General features: G+C 41.4%; 1 protein-coding gene and 1 long non-coding RNA gene across 8 annotated transcripts in view; both read right to left on the reverse strand.

Moving 5' to 3' along the window:
- LOC106017649 (uncharacterized) overlaps positions 1–2,035 on the reverse strand; it is a 33,345-nt gene extending 31,310 nt beyond the window's left edge. Inside the window, exon 1 of the long non-coding RNA XR_011804680.1 lies at positions 1,887–2,035. This is a non-coding gene — a long non-coding RNA (uncharacterized lncRNA). The remainder of the gene's footprint in view (positions 1–1,886) is intronic.
- A 6,845-nt stretch (positions 2,036–8,880) lies between these two features.
- The window catches only part of DHRS3 (dehydrogenase/reductase 3), a 42,585-nt gene continuing 27,130 nt past the window's right edge, over positions 8,881–24,335 (reverse strand). For all 7 annotated transcript variants that reach the window (XM_072026968.1, XM_072026966.1, XM_021273571.4 and 4 more), the window contains 5 exons: positions 16,415–16,558; positions 16,023–16,142; positions 15,009–15,247; positions 13,880–14,005; positions 8,881–13,146 (listed from right to left, as the gene is read on the reverse strand). In XM_072026968.1, the coding sequence (XP_071883069.1) occupies positions 13,062–13,146; positions 13,880–14,005; positions 15,009–15,247; positions 16,023–16,142; positions 16,415–16,501 (657 nt within the window). In that variant the 5' untranslated portion in view covers positions 16,502–16,558 and the 3' untranslated portion in view covers positions 8,881–13,061. The remainder of the gene's footprint in view (positions 13,147–13,879; positions 14,006–15,008; positions 15,248–16,022; positions 16,143–16,414; positions 16,559–24,335) is intronic.

The raw sequence follows: 24,335 nt of genomic DNA on the forward strand, positions 1-24,335 counted from the left end.
TGATGGTTTTCTCCCCTTAAATCCCACAAAATTGTTGAAGGAAAGGCTGGGACAGTGAGCCACGTTACTGCTGCTCTTTGGGAGGAAAGGATTCCCTGATCCCGTGGGCCTTTATGCAATCTGTAAGCTACTCAGACAGCGCACTGTGTGAAAGGCTTTGTCTGTCTCCGCAGACTGACCACTGCCAGTGCCTGCAGCTTTCCCCCATGTCCTCCCCTGCCCCCAGAGGTGCTCCAAGAGCACCCTGCAGTCATGCTGCTGCGCGGGCAGCAGCAGAGCACAGCCTCACCTCCCAGAAAGCGCGTTCAACGTCACCTCTTGATTACACACATCAGAGCTCTGAGCCAGGTGATGCAGGCCACTGGAAAAACTGCCCAAGAACGTACGTTTTTGACAGGCTTTCATTATTTTCCTGCTGTGCTTGGGACTGCTACCAGCACTCTCTGGCACGATAGAAAATGTATTCGATGGCCTTCTCAGTGACTGGATACACCATCAGAAAACAGCACACAACCCAACCCTGCCGTGCTTTTACTGCTCTGCCAAGCAGCTAGCACTCTCATGTTTAATCCCGGACTTTACGAATCAACATGTTTTTATATCCACCTGCTGGCACTCCCTGCCTCTATGAGATGGTGAGTTAGGATGTATCTAGACTCAGCTAATTAACTCTGCTAACTGATAATAATACTTTCCTGTAAAGATTAATTTCGTTATACTCTTTAACCTGACAGAGGACTGTATAGCTGTTCCACAGCTTTGATACACCTAAGCTTTTAATACATCTGCAGAAACTCTCACAAGCAGCATATTATTATTGACATGTATCATCACAGCACCCCTAAACACCGTTACAGTATCACTGTACATGCAGGGAACAACACTGCTGTCCCACTGATGAGGGGCAGCAGAGCAGCCTGACAGCTTTACAGTAAGTGGAAATTCCTCGTGGTCTAACAATAATATTAAAATGGCTTCTCAGGATCACCAAATGACCTTGCTTTGACACACAGCTTAATTTGTCTGTAAACAGTGCAGACTGGAACAGTTCTGATGTGGTCACCAATTTGGTGACACCATCCATTTCAAACTTCACTACTCCCACACAGAGGTAGCACAAGATCGGTCTGCAACAAAAGAGTCCTTGTTATTAAAGGAGTCCCAGGCCCTTATCAAAGAACATGATCCAGCATCCCCCACCTAACCCCTGCATATTTTCAGGGCATGAAAATTGCTATGAAGAGCCAAACAAGGCTGTCAAGAAGACATCAAACTTCAAACAACTGCATTAGAAAAAAAAAAAAAAAATCAGAGGATACACACCAAACTCTCAGCTCACGTTGCATAACTCACCCAGTATCTGTATTTCTCAACAGTACAACCTGCACAGGTACCACTGCATCAGGATAATATCACCGTTAAAATAACAGACAACTGTTGCAGTTATCAATATCAACAGTTCTTTGTGCAAACTTTCAAAGCCTTCACGAGATTTTAACACCTCTTCAAAACTGCTGAGTCTGTTCACAGCCATGTAAAAAGGAATGGGATGGACACAGCAGCAGTACAGACCGACACAGAAAATCACTCGCAGAATCCAAGCATCCTAGTTCTGAGCTCCTTCCATTCACCACACAGGAACGCGAAATAATTATTTTTTTGGGTGAAAGAATTTGTGTGAATTATACCAGCACAGGAAAACTAAGGGGAAGAGGAACAGAAATGCAGTGCAACGGTTTACAACTTCTGGCTTAAGAATCACACCATTAAAGAAAACAAAAAGAAAGAAAGAAAAACTGATGCGATTATTTTAATATTTTCTGGCCTATTCCCTAAACTCCAGCATTCACAAACATAGAAAAAAAAAATAGGAAAGCAGCTTTCACCTTACAGACGACCCATACAGGGCCCGCCATGCCCCCTCAACATGGCCGCCGGGCTGCCACCCGCAGCCTAGGCCCACAACCGGTTTCTCGCCCTGGTTTTGAGGCGTTTTCTTACGTTTTGTTTTGTTTTGCTTTCCCAATAAACAAATAAATAGATAAATAAATAAACTCGGTTCACCTCACATCCGCCTCTCTGGAAGGTTCGGCGGCAGGCGTCACAATGCGCCTCCCCCCCCCTCCTACCGGCCGTTAACGGTCCCGCGCGCGGCCCCCTCAGGGCGCTGAGGCGAGGCCGGCGGCCAGGCCCCCGCGGGAGCTGCTCCCCGGCGGGGCCGAGCCCGGCCGTCCCGCAGGCGGGCGTGCTACCTACCGAGCAACCCAAATATTAAAAAATTGCTGCCATGTGGAACCTATTAGGACATTTTAGAAGGAATTCACGTTCATTGTTTCACTTGAAATATAAAGGTTATAAAACTTAATGGCCGCATGACAAGGAAACTATATGAAACACTCGGAGATTTACAGAGCAACTGCTATGCTCTTTAGGCATGTGGGCTGAAAATTGCTTTACAATAGGCAACGCAACCTGTGGTTTGAGCGCTGAGGTTTTCTGGCTTCTCCCCCCTCCCTTTTTTTTTTTTTGACCTTGCAGACTGGTATTCAGTTACCACAGCAGCTCCAAAGTAAAACAGAAACACAGCTTGTATCTTCTTTCAAGTATTTATTTCTTTTGTCCTGTTAACATCAAATAATGAAAGGAATTGTAAGGATTTTGAAGGGGGTTGTAAAAGAATGAAAGCAGGAGAAAGGAAAAAAATACCAACATAATGGCTTAATTTCTCACAGCATGTGCAGCGCAAATGAACAGTAAACACATACCACAGAAAAATGCAAACAAAGGCTACGTTTGCTAAAAAAGTTCAAGAAAAAAAAAAAAAACTGGTGAGTGCCCCAAGCAACCATTTCTGTGCTTAAATCCTCAGAGCCTTTGCATTTGCAGGCCAGGCCAGCACAGCAGGCGCCTGCCCCTTGCCCACCATGAGCAGTGCCAAGCGGCAGCAGGCCGGTGTTTCCAGCCTGGGTTTGTGGTGCTGGTCTAAGGCACAGAGATACTGTAATTATGATATTAAGAGGAAGCTGTAGTCTAATCTAAAGGGTGAAGTACAAGTGTGAAACCCCTGTTACGCATTTGCCACTAGGGTATGTCTATACAGAGCGAGGTAATTGAAGTAAGCAAAAATTCATGGGCAAATGCTACATTTTGCGATGCTTCCCAAATGTGGCGCTTTGCAGTGGCAGCACTTGCCTCTGAGCTGGATGCCAGCAATGTATGACCTACACTTCTGTCATGCAGATGCTGTGGCTTGACCCTGGGGGTTATACCATCACTGCAATTATATATTGCCTCTTTCTGTGACATCAGAAAAGACCATATAGTTTGCTGTTTCTCCTTTGCTCTATGTATACAACAAAAGCTGGAACGCTTTGGTAGAGCAAGGTGTGCAAAGTGCTGTGTGTGTCAAATATGCTACTTGCAGTTTTGATATAGGAGTTTCAAATCTATACTCAAAACTCCAAATGAAGATGGAGAATATAAACATCAGGTGAATTGAATTATGCTCTGCAACAAGCACAATCTTTCTACTAATGCACCTGTAGTCTCAGTGCATTTGGACATTCTGCTCTTTTCCTGTGTTGTTCAGTTTCTAAATGTAAGTGTCAGTACAACTTTGTTCCATTTATGCTTTTATTTTCTGAAATGAACTACGAGCAAGTATGCTGCAAAACAAATCCCAAAGAATCATAAAGCCATTTCCCTCATATTAAAATATCCCATGCCCTGATGTCAGGAGATCATGTCCTTAACAGTAAGCTTTTTCCAATATCAACACAATATATATATATATATATATGTATTTTTTTTTTTACCTTACAATCCAAGGTTAAGGAAGAGGTGAATCCTTTCAAAGAATCAAAGTCTGACTGTGAACATTTGCTGCTCTAAGTAAAGGCAAATGCAGTTTTGACAGTAACCCAAGATTTTTTTTCCCCTTGAAGATTTCTGTAAGAAAGTTTTTGATCACAAGATTGGAATATGTCATAAGAGTGCATTCAAATATGCATTTGCATTAATATTGTTGCCAGAAGCCATCTTACAGTCATCATCAGACATATTGGAGCCCCTACAAAGCTTTCTGTGGGATTGGAAGTCATCCAGCCAGGGGAAAGTAAAGCCACTGTGAGATTTGGATGGCCAGTTCCACAGGAAAACTACACATTAATGAATGGCAAACACTCAAAGTGGTAGTTATGGTGAATAACTCACAAGCAAATTATTGGCTGAGAACCACTGTGTATTTAAACTATTTGATAAATTATTTTTTGAAAGAAGTCTGTTTAAAAATAATCCATTAAAAGAAGGCAGGCTAATTTTACAGCAAGATTTGCCAAAAAGTACTGCTAGCTGTAATGAAAACCACTAGAATATGAGTTATTATCCTTAAAGCAGATCCACCATGATGTGTACTTCATGCCGCACGAGGACACTTTTAGGTATCATTAGATCCAATCTATGTTAGTATTTCTGATTTATAAATTAACAGAAGAAATCAAACGGCAGTGCTGAGTATCCTACAGTTCAAGGCTTGCACCATATTTCCAGCATTCGGACAGACGAAAGGTGTTTGTGTGCTTAATTGTGTATTTTCTGCTTCATCTGCACTGATTCATTAAGAGCCACTAGATCCAAATTTCAATTCTTTGTCCCAAAAAATGATAACATTGCACCTAAATCTGTGTTAGCACTCTGTACCTTTTGCACCTGTATTGTGCATTTCAGCAAACTTGCCTTCTTTCACTGCTGATACCTGACTTTTAGTTTACAATTTCCCCTTTAACTATGGTGTTCAGGCCAACCAGTTCCTAACAGTCCCTCCCAGTTCAAATTCAAATCGTGAAGACCTTAAAAAGAATATGCAGTTGTCAACTCGTTAAGCAAGCATAATGCAAGCTCTGCGGGCTTTTGGTACATTTCATGCTTTAAAGGAAGCTAATCTCAAAGATATTTAGGGCAGTTTGCAATGTTAATGTATGAGAAGGTGTGGACACAGGCACGCACAGGTGAGAGACTGCCTGAAGGGAAGGCGAGGAGATGAATAATCTGCATGCACAGCATTCTGGCTCAGGAACTCTCAAAACACAGGCCTCCCCAACAGGAAAAATTGGAATAGATAGATGGAATGATGAAAAATGAAGGGATCAGCAAAAACCAAACCCAACTAAAGTAAACTCAGCATGGCTTCTATGGCTCATTCAAAAGAACATCTTCTCTAAGAGGTCACTTGCAAGACTATCACTGAAGAAACATAGAATATAAATTCCTCTGTAGTACAAGATTAAAAGCCATGACAAATCTGCCTGAAAGATGAAGAGTTTTTCAAGCAGAAGTACTGAAGATTGCAAACTACCAGATTGTCTCACAGGAAACATGACATCTCTCTCTCTCTCTCTTTTTTTTTTTCTTTTTTCTCGTAGTTGATGTAGGGAATGAGAGTTGTGTGGAGTACTTGCCTGAGTTAAAAATAAAATTATAATTTTTACATGAGAAAACTTGTAATTCTTTAACTTGTTTGAGTGGAGAAGATATGTATAAGGAAAATGATTTTTAAAACACGAGTGAATGATGATGCATTTACTGTAAGTTTAAAACTAATCAAAATGAGGTCAGAATGGTAGAACCAAAGCAATCATTCTACTGAAAGATTAAACATAGCTGTTTGCACGTGGCTTTTTTTTTTTTTTAAATAAATAGTTGTTTGCGTCATCATCAAATTACTCCAGAAGAAATTCTAGGCGATATTTCTTGCTTGTTAAACCTCACCTATGCCAACTGGACAACAAAGAAACTGAAAGTGTTTGCTTCAGAAGTATGATAATGATGTGGGTAAAGATGCGCTTTTTTGCATTTGAGAAACATTAGAATAGCTGATACTGCATAGTCAAGAACATTAGAATATTAAAAGTTACAGACTATTCAGCTACCAAAGTACATGCTTTGCTTGCTGGTGCCAATCTCACTACTCCATTTAGCATAGCCCTTAGAATGGCAATAAATTGTTGTCCAGCTCTACAAGTATTCTCCATTACTTTAGAGCCCTGGTGACAGTCCAGAAGATATCACAAGGTATTTTATTGCTGGGGGAAAAAAAAAAAAAAAAAAAAAAAAAAAAAAAAAGCAATAGCTGACAAATTGATTTGTGATTGTGTTTAATCCTATTGCTGATTTATTCATACTTTTCCTACTTTATCATTCACAGTGATAAATGTCACCTGACACCTTAAGAAATCAGCTAGGAGATGCTGTGACTTTTCTTTCTGGTACCTTAAAAAATCTCCTCCATTATCTCAGCCTGACACTAAACCCAATAATTGATTTAGTCTCTGATGGATTGGTATTAAAAAAAAAAAAAAAAAAAGTTCTTTTTTCTACACTCAACAGCTGAGAGAGCAGAGACAATGAGCTTGTCACCTCTGGTATACTTGTAATAGGCAAAGTTGCAGGGGGTATAATGACAATGCAAGTCTCTTGTGAACTGACTTGACTATAGCAAGTCTGCATGAAATCAGCATTCTCAGCAGGCTCCAGGAAGAGGAATTGTGTTTTCTGATCTCACTTGTTTTCCATTGCAACCTTTTCCATCTTCCATTAACATTCTTCTGAGATGAACCCTTATTATATTAAGCCTTTATTCCATATGACAGCATTTTTCATATAGACAAATATCCCAGAAATTGTATCACCTCTGTGTTTATTTCTGTCCTCTCTCTGCATAAAGACACTAAATAGTGACTTTCCTGGCAAAGATAGCAATGAATTGCCTCCTTTCCTCATACCTAATATTGGAATGTGCTACGGCAGTATCTGGGAGCACTCCATAGCAGTGCCCAAAGCAGAAGCAGCTGGTGGCTATGCTGCAAAGTGCCTGAATAGGGAAGATAAAGAGTTTCAGTTAATGCGTTCACAAAGCTCAATGTTTGCAAATGATGATTCCAAGGAAGAAACTGGTCAGGGGTCAAATCTCAGTGGTGAACTGCTTTGGAGACACATAGGAAGTCAATTTGGGAAGGGTCATTTACATACAGAGCCAGCAGGTTTCTAAGATTTCTCGATTTAGGTCAATGATGTTCAAATACTGTTCATCTACATTAATTCTACATTGCTTGAGAAGATGCTTGGGGAAAATCTCAGAAGCAACTTTTCAATTTTGCATTCTTTTCATTACCATTGGATTAACATAGGGAAATTTCATTACCAAGGATGCCTCTCTGTGAGAAGCCTGTACAGGACAGAGGCAGCTCTTTCAGATAAATAAAATTCAAATAACATAATGATTTTGCATAAGGGGAAAAAAAAAAAGTGAACCACGTCTACCTAGTACTACTGGGTTAGCATGACTGCTATGCAACCCACAGAACCATGTCCTAATACTTAGGCATGATAGATGACCTTTGCAGCTGACTAAGAAAAAGTGAGTAGTGAGTCAAAAATGACCCTTCCTTGTTTTTACATATATGGGTTTCTTTGCCTTCCTCAGAAAAAATAAAACAAGAGACAGCAAACCGTAACAGGAGTATTTGGAGTGTTCTGAGCCAGCAAGATACAAAGTTAACAGACTGCTTTTTAGGGCATGGTGACCCACAGGAATAAACAGCAGTAACAAACACTTTTTATAGACTTTGTATTTGGATGAAAATCACAATGCCCCTATTATTGTACAACTTCAGGAATATAAGGTGGAGTCTTGCCTCTGGCTGTTTAGGGCCACCACACTCCCCCTAAGATTGTATCTATCCTCTGTTTTGTTTTCTCCTGTACTTGCACTTGAGTGCTTTAGTTCCTACTTAAGGAGGAACTGCTCTTCTGTAGATTTGTGCAGAAAAGTCAGCCTTATTTTTCCTTTTCTGTTAATATGACGTAACACCCATAGCAAAGGTGAGCATATGTGTAATATCTCATTATGTTTCTGTTCAGACTTCTCTTCAGAAGAACTGGAATGGGCTCTGAGAATTCTTGCTACTTAAGGCAGTGCTAGCACAATCTCCTTACTTTAAACTCAGATATGGGGCAAATGCTAACATAAGGAACTCATAAACCTGGTCTCTTTGGGAAGGTGTGAAGCTATAAATTGTCTCCTCAAAGGTCTATTCTTTTAAGTTGCGTCCAGTCCACAGAGGCTGGATCAGTATGTTTCTGCTAAAGCCTTGAGGGCTTGAGGGATCTGTTACAGAAACAAAAGAGGGTGTATGTTTAAAGAAAAGAAGACAGGAGCAGGGAGAACCCTCTATCCAACTGGCAACAGCAAAGTTGTGCCTTGTGTCTTCCATCTCTAGCCCCTGACTGGAGTACTTGAGCCTCCCCAAACCACGTCTGGTCTGTCCGAGACATTACCTTGCCAATCTGACTCTTCTTGAGAATACAGAAAGGGTTGTTTCTGTTGAAACTGCCAGCTCCGTGAAGGTATTGAAGTAAGGTATTGTTGCAATCTCAGTAGAATAGAGGGTAGGAAGACAGTTTATTGGTCACTGAGGTGACTGAATTGCCAGCTTCCTGCGGGACACGCTGGATAAAAAGAGAATGAGCAGCAGGGGACAAGGTGAAGTTCAGGTTTTCTTCTTGCCTTTCTCCGAGTTGCCAAAGTGTGTGAGAGGTGCCTGCCACTATTCACAGCCCTCTTTCAGAAAAGCACTCCAACAAAGAGCGTTCTGTTTACTGCTGACTGCAACTGCTGCTTGTGACTGACGGGGTTTGCTCAGTTTCCAAACTCCAGCAGGCTGCGAAACAACGCAAGACTGAGGATCTCAGCACCAGGGAGGTGCGAGCTGCAAAGACAATGCAGAATATCCTGGTTCTCAGAGCTGTTGTTTGTTTGGTGAAAAATGTGTAAAATACATTTGACATAAGCTTGCTTTACCCCAAAAACTTATGAGCAAGGGCTGTCAAAAGAGTGGCCATCACCCAGATTTAGTTTATTAAAGACACATGAAGAAATAAAAGCAAAATAGACGATCCAAGGTCACCCTGTATTCTTTCCTCAGCAGTCGGATGTCAGCTAGAAGAAAACACTAGGCCGAATTCATGTCTGCTACAAACAGATGTGTTCTCTTTGAAATAAATGCACCCACTTACACTGTGCCTGCATTAAGTCTGTTAGTGGGCTTTTATGAGATTTGGCAAGTGTAATGCTATCTGTTAATATCTCAAGGTGGGAGTGTTCAGGGAGTTGTCTGAAAGGCTTGCAAGACTAGATCTGGTCATATCCACCCACACTAATTAACACATTACATAAAAGTACAACAAGTTTCTCTTTGCAAACAGTAGAATCACTTGCCCAGGCACTTTCTGTGATTCTAGAAGAATTATTGGGATGGACTCTGTCACTTTTCAACCTCAATAAAACAGTGCACGGGTAGGTAGGGTTTAGTTCCCACTTTCACGGCTCACTCCTTTTTTCTTCATCCTCCTAAAAATACCAGACAGCAGGATCTTTTTAAAGTTTACCAAAGTTGCATCAAGGAATGAGATATTATTATTTTTTTAATCAAAAAATAAAAATAAATACAAAATCAATAAAAATCAGATCTACTTACAAATGACTCCTTCCAGCCTCTCTCTCCCTACACTGACTTGCTAATTATGAAAATTCCTTGGTACAAATATCAGATTCTGAAACCACCTGAAACTGAAAATACTTAAATTTTAAATAGAGGGTCATTTAAATACAGAGTTTTTTTATTTAAATAAAGGGTCTTATGTCAGGACAATGCATGTCCCACAATGACTACCATTTCTTTATCATCATTCCAATTTTAAAATGGCAGCAAACTCCTGTATATAAACTACGGTAAGGGCCTTTTAATTCATAGATTAGAGCAAGTAAAACCTGAAGAACTTACCTAATTTCATATGAAACCTCTCTGACCTGCTCCTACAGCTTCACCTTGATTCATCCAGCTGCATAATAAATACATACCCTGATTTAGATTTAGTCCAGACCCTTTGTATGACATCTGGCTTCAAGATGGTGGCACTGAAAAGTGCAGTAATGACACAGGAATACAGAAGGAAAAAAAAAAAAAAAGTTTAGTGGAGTGGAAAGCAGGAGGCAGTGGAGAGAGCAGGGAAAACCAAAATTAAAATAAGTCAAAGGGCGGAAATGCCTTTGAGAAGGCCTTAGGCTTCTACAAAGCTTGTCCACATTTGCAGCACTTCAGAATTACCCAATACCAACCTTATGTGCAAAGGGACAGCAGACCTCAGCAGGCATTCCAGAGGCTTTCTTTTAAAAAACAAAAAACCCTCTTCATACGTATTCATCCAGACTTGCAAGTATCTCACTGTATGTAGAGCATTCTATCTCGCAACATTCACAAGTGAAGAAACTCTCTTACCCAACTCTTCCTTACTATCTGAAAAGCAAAGTCAATGTTTTCCTCATTATTTTCTGTTTGCTGCATACCTCTCCCCCACTGTGACTGCTATTTGACCTGCTGTCCGCTCAGAGACCCTGAGGGAAAGAGAGAGGGAAGTGTGCATGTGTGTGTGTATGAGAGGAGTGAGACGATGAGTCTGCTACATTCTGACTTGTTTATATTCATTAGAAAGAAATCAACAGCACTTAGTATGTAAGACAACCTCTGTAGATAGGGAACATCTTTTATGCACTGCAGAAAAAGCCGATTCATGTAAGGGACAGGATTTGGAGATGAGTGGAGATTGCATTTCAATGTGTGCACTAGTTTTTAACCTCTCTTTTGCATTAGGATGTCATTAATGAATAGAGTCTCAACATAAAGGTTTGATTTAAGGACACTGTGAGGTGTCCTGTCTCACCAGTTCTGTTTGCTCTCACATCTGCAAGCCTGGCATTCCTGACCGTGGTCGATGACAAAATAGAAAGGATGACAGTGCCTAAGGTGAGGAACCATCTTTTCCTTTCCCATGTGTCTCCTGGTTAAATGTAGTACCTTTGTATTCTTGGCAGATCCTGGAAGAGGTCTCCCCTCACTGCAGCTGTGTTTTCAATGAATTAGGTTTCCTCCCCAAAATTGACAAAAAAATGAAGCTGAAAGCATCTATTAGTGTGGGCATCAAAATCACAGAGATCAAAGTTTCATCCTCTCCAGAGAGCCTCAGACATCTAGGAATTCAAAACAAAACTCCATTGTAAGAAACCGTGTCAAAGCTGGCACACTGCTCTAGCTTGGATGTTCTGCACTCAGAAGGAAAGCACTGACCTAGAGAGAACTCCCCCAAAGTACCCGTGCAGGAAAAGGGGCTTGCATCAATGACATTTTTTGCAATATCTTCCTCTTGAACTGCTTAAGAAGAGATACGTTTACTGATTTGCATTAAGGATCAGGCCTTCAGATTTTAACATTCACGTCATTGCTTCTACGTAGTTGATTTCCATTCTACAGGGCAGAGCCAAAGAAACATCTCAAATGCAACTCACAGCTTTTCTGCTGGAACTCAGATCTCTGTAAGAAATTATAGATTGCAACCTCTGAGGTATTTTTTTCCTTTTCTAGATTTTTGCATAAAACCTTTCTATAGAGTGTTCCATTTGAATTTGTTGAGCATTTGACAAGCACTAAGGTAGTAAGACTTATAACTTTTGAGGTAGGGAAACACTAGAAATATCTGGTTTGCAGGTCAAGGTGCACCTTGAGATTATCATCTTGCTCCGGGTCACGCAGGACATCTGAAAAAAGGTCAACATTTAAGCCAGGAGTGCTAACTTTACTCCTGTACTTTAACCATGTGGCTTTCCTTCAGATGCTTCATTCAGGTGTTCTCCAGTCCCGCTTGCTACATTCCTGTATTGCAATTACATTATTGCCTCTTTTAGTGGTGTTCTGATTTGTTTCGACTACATTACTGTGCCTAGTGTTGCACACTGCATCTGGCACAGGAATGCGGTGTTGCTCTTACTGGGCTGTCAGAGTATATCATTACAAAAATAAATAATGTCTAGCTGCTTCTGGCATTTCAGTCCAAGCAATAGTTATCACTTTTGGCTGATTATCACTTTTGACTGATCAGTGCCTGATTCAATGTCCCTAAAAAACAATGGGTATATTCCCAGTTAACTTTAACGTGCATTTAATCAGATCTTTGCTAACTGTGCTTCCAAACTTCACATTTCATGAGCACTACAGTACTCTCTCTTCTATTTTCAGAGAATTACTCCACTTATTTCATTGTGCAGATTGATACAATGGATTTTACTCTCTATGGATTGTCAGTGAATGTGTGTTCGTACAAGCAGGCTCTAGCTGTAGTTCTAGATTTAGTGCATCCCCAATGTGATGCTGCCTACATGCGTGGCAATCTGGGATTAATGCTAAAAATATATATATATTTTCATCATAAATGAACAAAAATATTCAGAAAGACAACTAAATTTCATATATGAGCTCATTGATGGAATCTTCCACTATTCAAACTGTATGTTCTCCTGACTGAGCATCCCCCTCCAGCCCTCACAGGTGCTGTAAGACAGGTTTCCCGGACACAGAACAGTCCTTCAGAGGGAAGATCTGGGTGGCCTTTAACAAAGGAAACAGCAGTTTGCTCCACAGCTTGCTCCTTCCTTGACATGAGCTGGGAACAGCTTCATCAATGTAAAGTGAAGGAATGGAAAGAAGCTTCCATTAAATGTCCATAACTTGTAGTTCTTCAAACTATTTTTAAAGTTTCCCATTCAAAAAGCTGAAATGAAATCATAATCAATTTGCAGTTGCAGTTCCTTTGAAGAGAATGTATAAAGTCTGGGCTGTGATGTGCTGCCTCTCAGCTGAGACAGATTACAGACACTTTAAAAACAAAAATTACATCTTAAACCTATGAGTAGATTTAACAATTGAACTCTTAAGAATTAAACATCATATAAACTTTTCAAGCTTTTGTTTTTTCTTTCCAAGGGTCCATAGTCTAGTCATTCAATCCTGTGCAAAGGTCATGTTACTATGGATATGACCTGCAAGAAATGTGTTGCCTCAAAGCAGCGCAAGTCACATGAACAGGCTAAAAGCCAAGACTGCTGATTCACAGTCTTGTCAGGATTTTCATGCTTGTGTTGGTTTCACTGAAGAATAGTCCTTCCATCACCAAGTCTATGTTCGCCCTTTAAAAGTGTTCATGCAGGTGTAGCTTCCAGAAAACTTGTGGATTTCTTCAAGTGCTGCCTGAGGGAGAATGCTGCAGGAGAAACAGAAAGAAAATAAGCAGACCAGACAAACCTTTTAGTCTACTCCAAAAAGAGGAGGTGTAAATATGTACATATGTTTTTCCTGTTCAGCATGCAGTATTGTAATTATTTTTGACAGAAATCACAATGTCTTATTTCAGTTCCTGACCAAAACAGGTTTTGCAAAGACTTGCATGGAAACACGTTTTTAAATGTATTTTGTATTCAGTTGTATCAGGATATGAAGTTATGACTTTCTTTCCTTAGGCACTTTAAAATTCCTTTCCTAATCATATAGAAAAATATTTTTGACAGTTTCACGGCTTTAACAATGTTCTCTAAATACAGCTGTGATATACATACTTTATTGTACAGAAATCCTTTACAATACAAAGCACAGAGTCCAAAGAGCGGCTTACTAAATCAAAATCAACTCGATGCATATGTTAGTTGTTAAGAAATTTCCCAGATATCAGTTCCAACCTCAGGAAACAGAATGTTGGGAGTGAAACTCATTTCTTAAAGGCGGTACTTTATGAAACAGGTAAAGGAAGAAAATCTGCCATAAGAACCTCATCAAGTTTTCCCTCTTTTGCTTCTATGACTCTCCTGGGAAAGGATGAACTGGTCTGATCCTGACTATCAGGTAACAGTCAAACTGAGGTTTGCCTTGGTGGACAGCAAGGATTGTAAGCCAATCTTGCCTGACTAGCAAGGCTATTGCTGGGCAAGGGAAATACTTACCTTTTTAGGATGACAAGAACATGCATTGTCCATGGAAGGAGCAGGAAGGCTTGATTCATCTGCACGGCTTCTACTGTCCTCCTAGCCACAGTCTCTGGCTTGAGAGGAGGAAAAAGATTAGGGAACCTGAATAAATAAAGTAAAAAATAAAATAATTATTTGTTAACCAAACTCCTTTAAGATATCACTGTCCAAGTCCTGTTATTCACTGAGTTTTCTTTGGCTACTGGCATTCAGACATCCCCCAAAGCAGGCTGGAAGTAGCAGAAAAGCGTATGAGGTACTGTTCCAACCTGTACTACTGAGTTAGCTAAATAGTTAAGGAATGTGCATGTTGGTGCCTTTAGGATGAAGTGGCAGAGAGTATTCAGGACCTTGACTCAGAGACTTTCTTAAATTGCAAACCAAGGCCAAATGCTGTCTCTTCAGTGTTGGTGTTCTTCCTCTCTGCTGCTCTTAGCTTGGTTCAAATTCTTGACAGGTGAAAGACGAGTGAGTATTTTCCTTCCTTGCTTTTAGTACCAAACATAAGGCTTTTCCTGGCTCCTATAGTGGCTCGACACTGCATACTTCCTTGACTAAGAGAGCACAAACTAATAGGTTATTTTGCTGATTGTAAAACATTAATTTGGTCAGCCTTTTTTTTTTTTTTTTTTAATTTAGCTTGGTCTCTTAGAGCTAAAAAGGAGGTAGTGACAGCCTTTCTTCAGTAAATGGATCTCATTCCGTTTAATGGGAAAGAATTGAGTATTTCAGTGGATAAAGAAGGAATTTGTACTGTTAATTCTCAAGTAATTTGTAGACTGCTCCTTTTTGAATGACCTCAGTTTTCAGATTGCCTACCCTCCCTCTCTAGTGGCTGCAAATGGCCCAAATACACCCAGAGAAAAATAGCTTTCAGATTTCTCGGTAGAAGCAAATGCCTCACACAGTACAGGCAAGCTGTACGAATATGCCAGCAAACTGAGGGAACCAGTCTGATGAGTCCCAGGTGGCCTAGAGTGACCCTCTGTTCCCAGGCAGCCAAATGAGACATCAAATTCTCTTAACTAAATGAAGCATTAATTAGGAGTGTATTCTGATGATTCATTTAAAATGAGATGCTTTATTCTAGTTCCCCTGGACTGACCTGATTCTCATGCCCTGAAACATCTCTGTGCTCGTGTGGAAGGGCAGGACTGTTGTGGCATTCACTCCAGGACAGTCTAGCAGCCCCAAGGTCAGGCTCTCCATAAAGGCAAAGGATGAGGCTTTGGAGGTGCAATAGTCAATGGCACCAGGGATGGCTGACAAGGCTAGGACAGAGTTCAAGCAAACAATGTGTCCATTCTGCAACTCCAGCATCCTTGGCAGGAATGCTTTGGTGGTCTGAAGAACAACACAGGAAGAAAAAAAAAAAAAAAAAAAAGGTTTGCTCAGCAGAGATACAACAAAAACAATACTTAGTTACTGAAAAAATAAGGTGACAAAGAGACACGTTAAACTGCACTGTCTGTTAAGTTAGGAAAGGAGTGGGAGACGGCCTTGTTGCCTTGCATTCTCTGAAAGCTTTTAAACAGGCAGAGTTTGCATAGAAAAACAACAGAATATTTCTAGAGCAGATGTAAGCAGTGCCCACAGATAAAGGCCACAAGCAGAATGCACTTTGTATTTTAAAAACATCTTGTAAAGGGTAAAGTCTTCAGTGAAGTGGTGAAATCACAAGAAGCTATTTTTTTTATTACTATTATCTAATTCAGAATGGAATGAGCTTCCTTCCCAAAGCAAGGCAGTCTCATGCTCCTCTCATGCTCCATAGACAACTCTCCTCTGTGACCTCAGGATTTCTCAAAAGATGTCAGATATTTTGCTGGAAATCACAGAACAGGGATACAAGAGCTTCAAATGCTATGCCACTGGAAGCTTTTAATGTGATATTTTAGAAGTAGCTGAAATCCATTTGAGAGAACCTGTCAAACTAAATTTTTCTTTAGACTTCTTTCCTCTGGCCTTTGCCCCTCATACTGTGTTTCCTGCTTCCATGTCAGACTGATTTTACCAAGCATCATTTAGAAAGACTTTGTAGCAGCCACGTGTTTACTGGCTGTTATCTGTCACTCTCGTTCCCAAGTCTGAATACATGAGATACGAGAGCTTATCTTACCCAGAACTGTCCCAGGGTGTTTATATGTTGTGATTTGAGCAGTGCATCGTCATCACTGTCCATCAGGCTTTTACCATGGACCACAGCAGCATTGTTCACTAGGATAGTGATATCACCCACCTGCAAAAAAACACACGACTTATTATAACTAATGTCTCTCCTCACAGATTAGCAGTTACTATTACATCTGAATACATTCTTATTTTCATAGCTTTTGGCATTTTTGCCTGGAGGCCGTGTAAACCCTCTGAATCACTTAAAACAGGTAGCTAGACTTTGTACAATATAATCTGGAGGGCTACATTTCTTTTTAGTAAGTACAACATTTTTCCTCATCAAAGATGAGGAATTACTAAATTCTGCCTACACACACAGTTTCCACACACACTAACCTTCTCCCGCACAGCTTTGGCTTGCCGATAGACCTCCTCTCGGTTTCCTACATCACAAATGAAATAATGGCATTCTGTCCCCATCATCCTGATTTCCTCTGTGGTCTCCTTCAGGCATTTCTCAGTTCGACCCCACAGGATGATCTGCAGCAAAAAACTTTTGTTAGAGCCAAACTGCTTCAAATTTGAAATAATTAAAACATGCTTCTAACTTCAACAGTTTGATGAACATCTTTGATGTGTTTTCACTGCCAGTCCCTGTCGCATTGTTTCATTTAAGACTAACAATTGCTTTGTATTACATGGAGGCAGGACTTTGGTATGGTGATGGTAGATGAATCCCACTGTTGATACTCTGTTTACAGGTTGTTTACAAGCAACACAATAGCTACAACAAAAAAAATCAAATCTTTAGCCAAACACCACAAATATACAAAACACTTGGAAAATTTTCTCTGTCATGAAATTTCATATCTATCCCCGTTTTTGCTAGACATGCACATACACAGAAAGATAACTTCTAATGCTAAAATAACTGACCTTCCTGTATATCTGGTAGGTTTTCTGCTTCTACATATGGAGATAACATCTGCTCTGCAGTAAAACATTTTTTTTCAGCACATGATAGGTAACAATTTGCAATGCTGACTGCTTGCAGGCTGGTGTCCTAGCTGCACTTTAAACAAGAGGTTTGTGATAATCCAAACATTTAAATGAGAGATTTCAAGCATTCATTTATTTTGCAACTAATGCACGTAAGATTTCATTTGCTATTCCCAAACACTGTAAAACATACAACAGTTCCTGTACAAAGAACAATAGTGGATATCCAAGGAAACAAGACGTTCAAATTGTATAGCGTGGATTTGGTGTATAAGGAAGACATGACTAATGCACTACCACAGAAGTCAGAAATAACCTGAAATGTTACCAGGCTCATTAACTGTCACTGTGGGGTTTTACCTAGTATGATTTTTCCAAGTGAGACAACAAGGTTTGTCTCAAGTATAAAACGGTGCTTCCCCCACTATCTTTAAACTATTAATCTGCAGCTAAACAGATTTAACCAAGTTATTTTTTCCTAGTGCATGTAATGTTTTCTATTTCTTTTAAAGCTGAAAAAGAATATAATTCCATCTCGATTACCTACGACATCAACATATGAGTCAATCTATCCTTTTTGCTCTTCAAGCTACAGCCTTCTCAGTATTCATCATGTTATGAATGGTTGGTCCCTTGTCATTCTGCAAAAAATAAACTCCCAAATGGAGTCTGTTACCAGAATAATCTAACTGCTCTGTGATTCGAACAGCAGGATCCAAAAGAGAAAGAACAAAAGACGGCTACTGCTCACAACTGCAATTTAGGACAATGCAGTTTTTTTCACAGTAGGTCACATTCATAATGCTAAAATGCTATTTAGTACTATAAATAAGGATATTCACATAACCAAATGCATGTTTATTCTGATCAGGGGACTGGGAAAATGGACCTCGAAAATGGAAAGTTTTGTTGCTCTCTGAATGGGGTTATTTCCAGGCAGTGGCCTAATCACGTGTGATCCAGGATTACAGTCATTTCCTATACCACTGGATACTGAGCGTGAATCTTACTGTTATATTGATTTTTATGGTTACAAAGAAGTACACTTAAAACTTTAAAGATTTAATAATCTTTAAGGTTTCCAAAAGTTGAAAGAACAGTGGAAAAAAGTCTGAATTACATCACTGCTTATAACCAAATCCCTACAATTAACTTAATAACAGCAGATTAAGCATAAAAAAATTAGGACCCGCGGTGTTCCCTTCCCACAATGAATCCCTTGCAGAAAGCTTTAACACGCTTATTTTTAAGGACTAGTTAAGCCTATCTCATAACTGGTACTAAAACTAATCTCTGGCAGGGTCAAAGAGCTCTTCCAGTACAACTAAGCAAGGCTGAAACCCAAAAACCTTTAGCAAAACTAAAGCCTCATTCCATTTCCTAAGTGAGTTACATTTACAACAAACCCCACTTGTAAATCATTGATGCATCTATAAACACACCAAAGAACTAGTGAGTTGGTTCACCAGAAACGTCAGAGCAAGGATAATTATGCCAGAGCCATTTCAAGGGAAACCTTAACTCAGATGATCTCATTTTCAAGGGAAAAGCTGTGTCCAGACTAAAAAGCTGTAAGAAAGCATATAGCTAAAAATTTGGCTTGTGCACTGCCCTGTCTTCGAAAGCCTCAATATATCACCACTGGCCATCGGGCTTTGGCATCTACACAAAGCTTGTAAAACCAAAGACTGTTTACATGCTCCTGCGCTCAGAGCTAGACTGGGTGATGTTTTGTATGCCTACTCTGCAGACTTCAAGGGAAATCAAGAACGTGTGAGAAATTTCACAAGCTTTCAGGAAATATTTACAAAATACTGTTCAACTGTAACTGTAACTGCACACAGTCACTTGCTCTCTTTCACAACCTACATCTCAGTGGAAAGGGGAGGAGAAACACTACAAACTGTCAACACAGGCATCGAGTTTGATGTGCAGCCTTTGTATCAGTGCGGACCTCAGCCTCTCAGCAGGATTGGATCAGTTCAGTGCAGCCCCAGCGAAATCTACTGCCAAGCTGAAGAGTGATGGAAGGTAGGGCAGGAAGAAGGGAGGGGAGTAACGAGGTATCAGACAAGGGGAGTAAATAAGGCAAGAAATGGACCTCACATACCCAGCACTCCAGGCTTTCCCACTGCTATTGCAAAATAAAAAGTAGGTCCCTCACTCTTCACTTTCATCTGTTTCAAACATCCGTACAGCCCCTGCTCCCCAGAGCTGCCACTGATGCAATGAATGTCAGGAAACATACATGGAAGAACAGTTAAGCAAAGGATGACCTGTCAAAGGAACATCTGTCTGTGATGCAACTCTTGGACATAACGTTTTTTATGCCCCAACAGTTACTTGGGGGCCTCTAATATCCTACAGGCAACTCTTGCAAGGTGACCCCATTAAAGTTTGGGCCATCTGGGGGAGACAATTTGCTGGTTATCCTGCTGACAGCATGAACTTCAGGACTGATCTTTTTTCCATGGGAAGTTTTCATGTCCTTGATACTGTTCACACTCAGGTGAAGGCTTCAGCCTGCGTAAGAGACAAACAGTAAATAAAAGACCATTCTTTTGGGGGAGGTGAAAGTTCCCTAACGACACAGTGGGAAGCGAGGTTTCCTGCCGTCATTTCTGCTACTTTTTACAGGCGTATAAAACTCAAAACTCAGTACAACATGCTTTTGGTCCAAATTCAAGCCTGAATGCTCCTACAAGATCATATGAGACTTTCAATTTCTTCATTACACCTAATTCTTACAAATTAAACTGGCAAGGGCTTCACTTTCTGGTCTCCTAGGATTTCAGGCTTTACAGAGAGACAACACTTTTAGTGGCTGCATTAGCTTCACAGTTGGGGTTTCTTTTGCTCCCCAGCTCTACCTTTACAGAGAGCTTTGGCTAGGGTTTCTGTGCACGCAGTATTTCTGTCTTGTTTTCCTGCTTGTCACAGTTTCACCACTGTTTGTGTAGGTCCTTAGCCTCTTTTAGGTCCTGTGAACTAAGCCCTCTGGTCTCATGAATTCACCTCCTTCTGCAGGATCTGCCATTTGACAATTTGCTGCCTGGCACTGGTGAAGTTGTGTTATTTGTAACATTCTCACTAAGCCACTCAACTAAACAGCTTAAGAGTCGGATCACTTGTGTTCTCAATGCAACTGAACAACAAGTTTTGCTTGCTGTTGAGCAGATGAATGGTTGTGGGGCTGGGGCTGGTTTGTTCTGGCCTGCACACTCCAGCTCTGTGCTGTTGACATTTCGCTTCCCTTTACACTCACTGCATCCTTTGCTCAGCCAACATCAAAAAAGCTATGGTTTACCTTTATCCTGCCCTACTTAGGATTTGAAGGCTCTGCATTTGTAAGGAGTCTAAACAGCAGTTTAAGAAAAGGTCTATTTTAGTAGGAAGCAGTTTAAAAACATGGACGCGGGTCTAAGAGTCCACTCCATGTCCCCGTTCTTTTTTAATTTTAAGTTGGCAGTAAGTGTGTCTTGACTGGAGGCTTAGTCCTGGGCAGAATGAGTCTTACAGACACAGAAGTTCCTGTCTGGGAGGGAGAAAAATGCAGAGGTATAAAGGAGAAGAGACACAGCACTGCTTATTGCACACAGCCTGTCAGGACATCGCACAGTCACCCATTTACGGTAATTTAACGGTGGATGGAGGAATATTTAATCTGTGCCTCGGAGAAGTTCTTGGACAGATAGCTTTCCGCCCTGGAAAGAATCCAGCCACCATTTCTTCTCCCCCTTCATCTCGTCACCCTCTCCTGCCTGCCCCTCCCTGCCGCCCCAGACACGCTCTCCTTTCAAAAAGTTACTGACCAGAAAATTGGGGAGGGCAGCGGCCCAGCGAGGCGGCTAATCCCTGCTGCGGCCGGCCCGCTGCGAGCCTCCTGCCCTGCTCTTACCTCCGGCTGACCCCGGCTGGCAGTCGGGGCGGCAGGTGGAGTGTGAAAGCCATCGCCCCCGTGCCAGGCTGCCAGCAAGAGGCGGCCTGAGCAGGGCAGGAGTCTTCCCACCACTGGGCATGCGAAGTAAAGAGATTTATGGTGCCTGAGGACCTTAACGCGCCTTCCCCTTCGCTACCCCGAAAGCAGCTAGCGGCTGTGACATCGCGGTTTACTGTGGAGTTTCCCAGGATTTATTCAGGAGCAGATTTTGCAAAACAAAACTTATCTCTTTATCTTCTCCCCTCTGGCAAGTCAGAGCAGTCCTTATCTGGCCTCAGGAAAATCATTTCAGCCAGAGTGGCAGGCTTGTAGAGGCTGCACCCTCTGCTCCCAGAGGACTCGTTTAACTCTGGGCTTAATCTGCTAATGAGACATGCCCTGAGGTCAGAGGGGAGCCAAAAGGAAGGTGTCAGCTGCTGCTGGACTAAGGCAAGACTTTCTAACAGAGGCCAGCGCTGGCTACATGCCAAAACCCCCAAACCTGGCCACAGGTTTCAATCCTTACCTTTCACCAAAAAGGAAGTCTGCAGGAGTTACACTTTTGACCGCCACAGAATCAGATAAGGCCACTAATTTATATACACAGGTCTCAACTGAAGCTGTTATCAACCCTAATATGCTCATGTGTTCTGTGCTCCTATTCTGTCTCAGGTATTTTATTAGCGCACAAGATGAAGTAAGAGTTAATTTTATCTCATTTACAAGGCTATTTCACTTGTTTGGTCCAATCTTACTGCTGGCGTAAGTCAAGAACAACAGCAGAGGAATGTTGCCCTCTAACATCTTCAATTAATTTGGCACGGTGTCTTCAGCAGACCCGCTGGGCTGGACTTTGCACCTCCAGTGAACTAGACCAGTGCTGGAAGGTGTCCCACAACAAAAGCTGTTCTGAAACTGAGCGTGTGCCACTTCTTGACACTCGGGATTATCAGGACTGTATTTTAGAACAGAATTGTTCACCACAGGTCTTTTCAAACACAGCAACAAACATAGTGATTAGGAGATATAACCCCCAACCAAAAGCGTCTGCAATTCTCGAATCATGAAGCAATTGTCTGTATCAGCTTGCAGGCACTGAAAGATGAAAGTGTTGCAGAGAGACAGAAGTGCCCTTCCTGCCTGATCTCATTACTGCTGCCTGCACTAATCAACCACTGCTCCTTGCCACAGATCAGCAGATAGGAAGTACTGGCTAGGTCAACACATTTCGTTCCCTTTCAACCTCCTTCCTAGGCCAGGGAAACAGAAGTTGCTCTGTTGACTTGGTATCTGTAATTGCACAGACCTTTGTTCAAACGAATGCCTTTCTGCATCCAACACCGACAGTTCCTGCGTACTTTTAGGAAGTACAAAGTGTAGATAATCCACTGAACTATGTCAGTTTTATCCCCATGTATTTACAAAGCCTGTTAGTACTAACTCACGGTTGGTCCTCCCAAGACGTGCATTCCGGTGTATTCCATAATTCTGGCAGAATTTTGTGTAGCATGAGCACAGGAGGCTAAATCCCACAGCCTCAAAAGTGCTGCTGTGTTCTGCTTGTCAATGGCATAAGGGTTTTCTCCTCCACCCCTTCCCCTCTCTTGCCCCCAGGGCAAAGTCAGACAAGTTATTTCAGGAGTCCTTCATGGGAGAGGCATGCTAAAGACAGATTACTGAAAGAGTGAAAGGTGTGGCTGTTCAGTGGGAAAAGCCAATCTTTGCTTTAGAAAGGAAAAAAAGAACCTTTTGATGCCTGAAGTAGGTCAAAATACTTAACCCAGCTCCTTAGTGACACTTGTATAAAAATAAGCAAACAAAGCAGGCCAGTGGCAAAATTTTCTCAATTCCCACAGTGGAAAGCGAATATCAAAGCCGCAAGGGACTGGCATAAGAAAGATTACAGGTAAGCACGGTGGTATCAGAAGAGTAAGCCCGTTTAACTAGTTTACAGACGAGCATTTCTAGATTAGTATTTACAAGTTATAAAGATATCAGACTATAGTAATTTAATTTAAATTTAACCCTGCCAACAACACACAGTCTTTATTATAAACTGCTTTGAGTTAAGGCCAGGAGTAACATACAATAATGAGGATAAAATTTAGATCCACAAAGACTTCAGAAGGAGACTAAAAAAGTGAATTCCAGTTCATTCAGTCTAGAGTCAGAACTTTTATTACTTTATATTTTGACTTAGCACTCAATGGGATTAACATCATTCCCCTAAGCAATGTCAATTTCAACTGTACCCCAGTTGCCCCTTTCTCTTCCTCCGCAGGAAGCAAAGCAGCACCTAAAAAGTCACAGAAAAATATGTAAACACCTGTCTCCTATTCAGCAGAGGCCTTCCTTGGAAAGAGAAGTTTTCATGATCTGTCTGCAAACAGGCATTTAAGACCAGCTCCTTCTAAAGAAGTGAACAAATGCCTACTGTTCTCACACTCAGGACTATTTAAGGACAGGTGGCCCCATGCTGACTTTTTTCCAGTGGTTTTTCCAATTGCTTTCGTCTGCAACATGAACTGCGTCTCCAGACTGCCTTGGGAGCAACACTTCTCAGCTCTGCAGTACAGAGCAGTTGAGGAAGGGGAAGGGTTAGGGTTGTTTGCAAGAAGAGGTCACGCAGGAGTCAGCCTTTACAATCCTATTAACGCTGGGACAGGGTCAAACGGAGTGCACGTTCCAACAAAAGCACCAAGTGGCCACAAGCTGTCACCCTGCAAAGGTTCATGGAGGCATTTGGGGGGGGAAAAACGACAGATTTTTAATGGTGAATGTCTGCCACACCATGTGTTAGAACCGGCCTCTGCTCCAGGGAACCAAAGCACACAAAGAAATATCCAGCAATAAAATCCTCTGGCTGCAAAGCAGAAAGAAGTGGCACATCTGGGGGCTGCAGAGAGGGGCAAGGTTTTAAAAGTTATGCGTTTAAGCTAAGGCTTTACAGATAGCTACCAACAGAACACAAGGCTCTGTCCTGTGAAAATACCAAGCGTGCTGCCGCCTCCAGTCGCCTGGCATGCCACCCCTATAATCCAGGTTCATATAAAAATGTCCGCAGAGACCGCAGGAAATTGTGGGAAGGGTAAACACGCAGGTGCAGAAAGCCCTTTTGTACCGCAAGGACAGCAGACAGGATGAAGTGACAGGAAGTCAGTAAATGACATTTCAAAGGAAAAAAAGAAATTTCTAAGTCTGCTTGACAAAAATGCCACAGTCTGCTGTTTCCATGCTTTCCGTCCAAAATTCTGCATTATTATTCGTACTAACTGCATATAACTCTCAGGGTAAAGAGTTCTTCACATGTGGCAGGTCTAATGTGCACGTAATACAGTTAACCATTTACAAAGCTGTGTTGGCACTGAAGGGGAAGAGTGTTTGTTTTTGTAAAGTCAA

Source organism: Anas platyrhynchos, chromosome 22 (assembly GCF_047663525.1).
Source record: "Anas platyrhynchos isolate ZD024472 breed Pekin duck chromosome 22, IASCAAS_PekinDuck_T2T, whole genome shotgun sequence".
In the NCBI taxonomy this organism is placed as follows: domain Eukaryota; kingdom Metazoa; phylum Chordata; class Aves; order Anseriformes; family Anatidae; genus Anas; species Anas platyrhynchos.